We start from the raw sequence: 8,506 nt of genomic DNA on the forward strand, positions 1-8,506 counted from the left end.
TCAAAGTGCTGGGATTACAGGCACGAGCCATGCACCTGACTTCATTTCTGTTGTGTTTTTGACTTCTTACATTTTCTTTTTGTTTATTGAGACAGAGTCTCACTCTGTTGTTTGGGATGGAGTGTAGTGGCAGGATCTCAGCTTGCTTCACCTCCTGGGTTCAAGTAATTCTTTGGCTTCGGCCTCCTGAGTAGCTGGGATTACAGACATGCACCACCATGCCTGGCTAATTTGTTTTTTTTTTTTTTTAAATGGGAGTCTCGCTCTGTCGCCCAGGCTGGAGTGCAGTGGCACGATCTTGGCTCACTGCAAACTCTGCCTCCCGGGTTCATGCCATTCTCCTGCCTCAGTTTCCCAAGTAACTGGGACTACAGGCGCCCACCACCATGCCCTGCTAATTTTTTGTATTTTTAGTAGAGACTGGGTTTCACCATGTTAGCCAGGATGGTCTCGGTCTCCTGACTTTGTGATGTGCCCGCCTCAGCCTCCCAATAATTTTTGTATTTTTAGTAGAGATGGGTTTTCACCATGTTGCCCAGGCTGGTCTTGAACTCCTGACCTCAAGTGAGTTGCCCACCTTGGCCTCCCAAAGTGTTGGGATTAGAGGTGTGAGCCACTGCGCCCGGCCAACTTCATGCATTTTCTTTCTTTTATTTTCTTTTTTTGAGATGGAGTCTTACTCTGTTGCACAGGCTTGAGGGCAGTGGGATGATCTCGGCTCACTGCAACCTCCACCTCCTGGGTTCAAGTGATCATCCCACCTCAGCCTCCCAAGTAGCTGGAATTACAGGTGCATGCCACCACACTAGCTAATTTTTGTATTTTTTAGTGGAGATGGGGTTTCACCATGTTGGCCAGGCTGGTCTTGACCTCCTGACCTCAAATGATCTGCCCAACTCGGCCTCCCAAAGTGCTGGGATACAGACATGAGCCACCATGCCTGGCCTTCACATTTTCTTTAGATTATTTCTTAGAGTGTCTACCTCTACTGTTCCCATTATCAGTCTGTAATCTCATGTTGTCTACTTTTTTCCATTAGAGCCCTTAGCATATTAATAATAGTTGTATTCCATTTCTTGGTCTGATAATTCCAACATCTCTGCCATATTTAAGTCTGGCTCTGATGTTTGCTGTGTCTTCAAACTGTGTTTTTTGCTTTTTATTATGTCTTACAAGTTTTTGTTGAGGGCTGGTTGTGCTGAACCAGGAAGAGGTAAATGGACTTTTTGTGTGAAGTTTTATGTTGGTCTGGTTAGGGGTTGTGCCATGTGTGCTATTTGTTAACTGTAGGTGTCAGAGGCTTAAATCTCTGGTGTTAGTTTTTGTCTCTCTGTTGTCTTTAGGGTTTCCTAGAGATTTCTCAAATAAGCTCTGAGATGAGCAGTTCTTTCACTTGTATACCCTGTTATTATACAGGAGCCCTGTCGATGTGGCAGTAAGATGTGGGGCAGGGGAAGCCAGAGCAGGCTGGGGTTAGGTTCTCTTCCTCCAGGTTTGTTAAAATCACGATTGGCCTGGCTGTGATTTTTTTTTTTTTCAGGGCAGGCCTTGTTTTTTGTTGTTGTTGTTGTTGTTTTAAGACGTATTTCTTTTTATTTTTATTATTTTTAAATTAATTTAATTAATTTATTTTGAGAGAGTCTCACCCTGCCGCCCAGGCCGCAGTGCAAAGGCGCGATCTTGGCTCACTGTAACCTCTGCCTCCTGGGTTCAAGTGATTCTCCTGCCTCAGCCTCCTGAGTAACGGGGATTACAGGCGTGAGCCACCGTGCCCAGCCTCTTATTTTTAGGCAGCATCTCACTCTGTCGCATAGGCTGGAGTTCAGTGGTGCCATCATAGCACACTGCAGCCTCGACCTCCGGGGTTCCAGCGATCCTCCCGCCTCAGCCTCCCGAGTAGAGGCTACAGGGGCCAGCCACCATGCCCGGGTCTTTTTTTCTTTTAATTTTTATAGAGACGGGGTCTCCCTTTCCATCCAGGCTGGAAAGGATGCCTGGATGCCTTTTATTATTATTATTTAAATGTTTCTAGACAGAGTCTCACTCTGCTTCCAGGTTGGAGGGCTGCGCACCGATCTCGGCTCACTGCACCCTCTGCCTCCCGGGGCAAGCGATTCTCCTGCCCCAGCCTCCCGAGTAGCTGGGATTGCTGGCGCCGCCACCACGCCCGGCTAAATTTTGTATTTTTAGTAGAATCGGGGTTTCGCCATGTTGGTCAGGCTGGTCACGAACTCCTGACCTCAAGTGATCCGTCCGCCTCGGCCTCCCCAAGTTCGGGGGTTACAGGCGTGCGCCCCCGCGCCTGGCCCTGGACGCCTTGGAGGTCTCTGCGCACCCAGGAGGAGCAGTGACAGCCCCCGCCCACGCCAACCGCCTCGGCCTCCGTTGCCCGTTTCCATGGTGACGGGCGCCAGGCTGGGGCTGCCCGGCCACCGAGCCGGGGTGCAGAGGCCGCGGGAAGGTTCCTGGCGATGGCGAGATGAGCGTCGCGGGGGTGGTGGCTGGGACGCGCCCCCCCAGCTCGCCGACCCCGGGATCCCGGCCCCGGCGCCAGCGCCCCTCCGTGGGCGTCCAGTCCCTGAGGCCGCAGAGCCCGCAGCTCAGGCCGAGCGACCCGCAGAAACGGAACCTGGACCTGGAGAAGAGCCTGCAGTTCCTGCAGCAGCAGCACTCGGAGATGCTGGCCAAGCTCCACGAGGAGATCGAGCACCTGAAGCGGGAGAACAAGGGTGAGCCGGCGCGGGACCCCAGGCCAGCCCTTCCTCCCCAGGCACCCCGAACACTGCCGCTCCCGCAGCGCAGAAACACAGCCATGAACTCCGCACACGCCTGGGCTCGGGGATCACAGGACAGCAAGTCCGCCCCGGGTCCTGCCAGGCCGAGCTGTCCCCTCCTCCCGGAGGGAGACCCGCGCGGCCCCGGGCAGTGCCGACCCTGTCGGCCTGTCTCCTGGGGCAGCGTCATTTCCGATGCCGACCCTGCCAGTCCTCTTCTCTCCAGGCAGGGTCAGACACACCTGTTAAAAACTTTACAGAGGGGGCCGGGCGCGGTGGCTCACGCCTGTAATCACAGCACTTTGGGAGGCCGAGGTGGGCGGATCGCGAGGTCAGGAGATCGAGACCATCCTGGCTAACACGGTGAAAACCCCGTCTCTACAAAAGATACAAAAAACTAGCCAGGCGAGGTGCCGGCGCCTGTGATCTCAGCTACTGGGGAGGCTGAGCCAGGAGAATGGCCGGAACCCGGGAGGCGGAGCTTGCAGTGAGCTGAGATGGGCCACTGCACTCCAGCCTGGGCCACAGAGCGAGACTCCGTCTCAAAAAAGCAAAACAGAAAACAAAAACAAAAACTTTATAGAGGGAAACGTGCCCAAGTGCGAGTGCGCAGCTCAGTGAATTTCCACCAGCTAAACACATGGGATCAGGAGCAGGCATGCCCCCACACCGCTTCGCCTGTGCCCACGCTGTCCTGGGGCTAGGCCTTCCCAACTGCACCCTTAGCAGCTCCTCACCCCCACGGACCACCCCGCCCACCCCCACTCCCCCAGCAGAACCAGGGGCTGCGAGGATGTGGGATGTGGCTTCGCTCCTCGCTTCTGCTTCAGGAGGGCTCCAGCAGGGACAGTAGTGCCCACAGCTGCCTCTCCTGCTCCACTCCCTAGTGCTGCCTTACCTGAGTGCCGAGTATCCCATCACCAGGCGTCTGTTTTGTCAGGACCCCCCTTCCCCATGTCTTCTTGAGCCTGAGGACCCCACTTCCTCATGTCTTCTTGAGCTTCCCCCCAGTCCCTGATGCCCACAGGATCATGACCCCGCCAGGGCCAGGGGTTCTGGAATTCACCTCTGTACCCCTAAATCCCAGGCCCCGCCTGACGGTGTTGATGCCCTCCAGTCATCTCAGATGGATGAGGCTGGTATGCTGGGTGGACTCTGCCTAGGGAACCGGCAGGGGCATTCCTGGCCTGATGCCCACGGCAAAGGCGTGGTGGAGAGTGGGACCCATGGGGCAGGGCCCAGTCAGCCAGTGGGGAGCCAGGACTCTTCAGGCTCAGCAGCGGGGAGAGGCCAGGCTTTTCTCAGAATGGCTGTGGTTTCCGAAGTGCTGAGGAGAGCCTGTGCTTGCTTCCAGATCTCCATTACAAGCTCATAATGAATCAGACATCACAGAAGAAAGGTGAGAACTGGGCCCTTCAGTGCCTGAGGGGATGGTCCTGCCACCCAGGGAAGGGCCTGCAGACTGTCCTTGCCCACCTGGCTGCACTCGCCCCCGTCTGCCAACCCAGTGGGGACAGGTTCTGGGGGACCTGGACAGATGCCGCTACCTCTAGCCGTGGCTGGACGATGTTATGCAGCCAAGCACAGCACGTGCTGCTCTCAGTAAGCCCAGGGCCCAAGATCGTCGCAGTGGACAGGTGGGCACAGGGTGCTTCCCAGACCCTCCCGCCTCCAAGCAGAGCTGAAATGGGAGGGAACCCCTGAGACAGCCCTTGCCCTGCTAGGTCTTTACCTCAGATTGCTGCTGTGGCCAGGCCCAGGATTTCCAGCCCTGTGGCCCTGAGTCCTGACATCCTGTGGGAGGGGCTCTGGACACACTCCATCCAGGGATCCCTTCCTGCCACCTGGGCAGCAACCATGGGGACAAAGGGAGGAAGCAGAGTCCTGCTTCCTTGCCACTTGTCCAAGGCACTTCCCCATCCCGACGGTGGCCCCCACCCAGCCCAGGATTCTGGGTTGTGGTCTCGAGCTCACTGCTGGTTATTTTTGGGGCCGGGGATGACACCAGGACATCTCACTGGTGGATGGAACCGGCCTGGGAACATCACAGCTGGGCCAGTGCCTAGGGCTCTCCCTTCCCAGGGAGACACGGAGAATGGGGTGGAGGGAGGGCCCTTCCCTAGCCGCTGTAGCAACTCCAGTGAGCTATTCTGGGCAAAGTGCGGCCCAGCCAGCAGCCCCAGCCCTGCGGTGCCGGGGACCCTGACAGGACACAGGAAGGGGACAGAGGAAGAGGCCATGCTCTCCCTCGGGACCTGCTGTTCCATGTGTCCCAAGCCCTCCTGCTTTCCAGATGGCCCCTCAGGAAACCACCTTTCCGGGGCCTCTGCTCCCTCGGGTGCTTTCTGGGTCTGCGTCCGCGGAGTGTGGGTAGAGCCGGGAGGACACAGCCCTGCCAGGCTGAAGGAGGGCCCCTCACGGACACACAGGCCAGGAGGCAAGCATGGGCGTCTTGCGGGCGGCAGCACCGACACTGCGCTCTCCTGCAGACAGCCTGTCCACGTCAAGCTTCCAGTCTGTCAAGTCCATCTCTAACTCAGGTGAGCAGGCTGGCGTCCATGTGCTCGCAGGGGTGAGTGTCCCACGGGGACCCCAGCCTGGCTGGCCACTAGGGGTGCTGACCAGGCCCCCTCTGCTGGGCCACGCTCAAGGATTTGGGGGTGAAGGGGCAGCGGAAAAGAGCCCTGCAAGTTGAAGCCACCAGGAGGGGATTGGGGGGGGTGGGCAGGACCAGAGGCCAGACACAGGGCAGTAAGGCCTCAGGGCGGGCACCCCAGGCGAGGCAGCAGGCAGGCAGAAGGGGCCTCCCCCGGTGGCCTTCTAGGGAGGATATACCCTGGCTGCCCAGCAGGAGCCCTGCTTGGCCATATTCCTGCCACAGGAAGGCAGGACACAGGAAGGATGGCACTGCCCACAGAGCCCTGGGCTCATGGCACCTTCTGCAAAGTGAGCCGGGAGCAGAGAGCCTGTTTTCCCCACTGTGCCTCCGCTGGAGGCCAGTTTTCCTCAGCCCAGCCCTCACCCGCACGGTTCCTGTGATGGGCCAGGCGCTAGAGGGGCCTTGTCCTTGCTGAGGAAACCCATGCAGGCTGGCTCCCAAGCTTCTCATGCAGTTTCATTTTACCCAAAATGGGGCCACCCTCCACTATCTTGGTTGTTCTGGAGGGTTCACAGGCACCACCCACGGGCTTCACCCTCAGCAGCTCAGTGATTCCCCCCAGCACCATCCAAGGCGGGTTTCCCTTTCCAGAGGAGGAAACAGGCAGGGGCAGGGGCTTCTTGGGTACACACAGCTGATCCTGGAAAACTTGGGCAGTGACTGTTGGTGCCTGCAGTGACCGGCCTTGTAGGGTCTGACTTGCAGCCAACTCTCAAGGCAAGGCCAGGCCCCAGCCCAGCTCCTTCAACAAGCAAGATTCGAAAGCTGACGCCCCCCAGAAGGCAGACCTGGAAGAGGAGCCCCTACTTCACAACAGCAAGCTAGACAAGGTTCCTGGGGTACAAGGGCAGGCCAGGTAAGGCTTGAGTGTTCCTGGGGTGCAAGGCCAGGCCAGGTAAGGCTTGCCTGCACCCGAAGGGCCCCATGACTACATTTACGAGGCTCACGCCCTGCAGTCAGCCAGCTGCTCTGCCCCTAGCTCCAGGGGCCTGTCTCCAGGACTCATGACAGTGGATGACGGCCACGCTCTACCCATCGGTGGGCGCTGTCTTCCTCCCTCCCCCGGCAGTCCTGCAGAGTACCTGTGCCGACCTGAGCCCACAAGAGGGCCAGTAGCAGACCCTAAACCACTTTCTCAGAGAAAAGTAATGTTCTTACCAAGAAAAGTGACTTGCGTTCCTGCTGCCCCTTGGCCACAGCCTGCCTTTGGAGGGCACTAGGCCAGCAGGACAGAGCAGGACCAGGTTCTGATGATCCCTGAGTTTCTGGGACTGCCCTGGGATGCTAGAGTGCACACTTTCAGCAGCGCAAGCAGCAGGACAGGCTCCTGCATCTCTGCACATCCCGAGACCAGGCCTGGAACAAGATGCCCCACTGGGTGTGGGGTCACGACCAAGAGCAGCCTGGCAGCTAGCTGGTTACCCACTGAAGCCCATCTGACCCTTAGGGCACCTTCAGAGGGGAGAAAGGGGCAGGCCGCAGTCCCAGAGACCCCCACCTGGTGCCCAGAGCACCCTGCTGAGTGGGAGGAGGGACCCAGGCCCTCTTCCCCACATGGGCCTGGACGCTGCCTGGGGAGGTATCCTGGGTGAGTGGTTACACACCTGGGCAGGTCAGCTCTGGCTGCTGCAGTGACTGTTTCAGAAAGGAGAAAGCAGAGGCCTCTAACGCAGGAGCAGCCTGTATGGGGAGCAGCCGGCACCAGGGCAGGCAGATGATGGGGGCGGGGGCACACCCCCCCAATGACCCTGCCCCTTCACCTGCGAAAACCCACCACACTGAAGCAGTGCGAAGTGCTCATCCGCGAGCTGTGGAACACCAACCTCCTGCAGACCCAGGAGGTGAGGCCTTGGGTGCTAGGGTTGGCCCTGCACAGTCTGCCGCCGCCACAGGCCCCACCACGCCCCTGCCCCTGCCTTTCAGCTGCAGCACCTCAGGTCCCTCCTGGAAGGCAGCCAGAGGCCCCAGGTGGCCCCAGAGGAGGCTGGGTCTAGCTTTCCCAGGTGAGTGCCTGGTGCACCCCTGCCCCATCCCTGGGCACCGTCCACAGCTCACTGCTGACGCTTCCTCCACCCAGGGACCAGGAAGTCATGCATTTTCCTAAGGTCTCCACGAAGGGCCTCTCGAAGACATGGTGAGTCCCATGGGCATGGGGACAGTGGGGCAGCCCTGCAGCCTGGGCCCCAGGGAGGGAGTGGGGAAGGGATGGTGGCGGCGCAGAAGCAGAGCACGCGGAGGCCTCTCTAGGTCCCGGTGAGGGCCATGCAGGCCCCACTCCGACACCACTCCACTCCCAGGGATGCCCACAGTGACCGTCCCTCTACCCGCCCCCAGCCTGCTTCTGAGCCCACCTGTGGCGCAGCGTGCCATCCTACCTGCCCTGAAGCAGACCCCGAAGAACAACTTTGCCGAGAGGCAGAAGAGGCTGCAAGCAATGCAGAAACGGCGCCTGCACCGCTCAGTGCTTTGAGCCACCCACATCTGGTCAGTGCCAGGCCCACCAACCTGCAGCTGGAGACTGGTTCTCTATAGCATTTCCTGATACTTCCACTACTTTTAGGCCTGGCTAAATTCCAAAATAGATGACACTTAAAATAGATAAAGTACTTGATCTCTAAACTAACAAACCATTTATTTTCTGTTATTTTGCTATTTAGCATTTACATAAAAAGCACATGATGAAGTAGGTATCGCTTTATCTGTTGAAACTGAAAATAAAGCTTGTTTATTTCCAAGCTGTGTGCCTGGTTCCTCACTGGCTATCAGGCGTCGTGTCCCTTCCCATTCCCAGCCCCTGGCTCCTAGCCCAGCCCCTGCTGTCTGCAGAGACCTGCCTGGGCAGCCCAGTCTTGCTCATCCCGGGACCTGCCAGCGGCCCTGGGAGAGGCGCATTGGCAGAGCCGGGCACATCCTCCCTGGAGGCAGGAGGGCTTTTCTGGTGCCCTGGCTGGGCTGGAGCTGCGTTCCAAACACATGATCACTCTGGGTCTCCTGCCCAGACTACACGCTCCTGGGGGCAAGAGGCTGTCCTCTCCTGCCCTGACACAGCACCGCAAAGAGGTCCAGCCAGGCT

At 58.3% G+C, this 8,506-nt stretch overlaps 1 protein-coding gene across 1 annotated transcript; it reads left to right on the forward strand.

Annotated features, from left to right (window-relative positions):
• Nucleotides 1-2,410: 2,410 nt before the first annotated feature.
• Nucleotides 2,411-8,168, forward strand: LOC111550314 (coiled-coil domain-containing protein 74B-like). Its single transcript, XM_026452825.1, is given in 10 exon segments — nucleotides 2,411-2,729; nucleotides 4,129-4,173; nucleotides 5,068-5,248; nucleotides 5,250-5,314; nucleotides 6,151-6,289; nucleotides 7,078-7,168; nucleotides 7,170-7,274; nucleotides 7,357-7,436; nucleotides 7,511-7,567; nucleotides 7,768-8,168. Coding segments are annotated over 10 exon segments (1,149 nt in total). The 5' UTR covers nucleotides 2,411-2,479; the 3' UTR covers nucleotides 7,904-8,168.
• The last annotated feature ends 338 nt before the right edge of the window (nucleotides 8,169-8,506 follow it).

This window comes from Piliocolobus tephrosceles, unplaced genomic scaffold (genome assembly GCF_002776525.5).
Source record: "Piliocolobus tephrosceles isolate RC106 unplaced genomic scaffold, ASM277652v3 unscaffolded_41063, whole genome shotgun sequence".
Classification (NCBI taxonomy): domain Eukaryota; kingdom Metazoa; phylum Chordata; class Mammalia; order Primates; family Cercopithecidae; genus Piliocolobus; species Piliocolobus tephrosceles.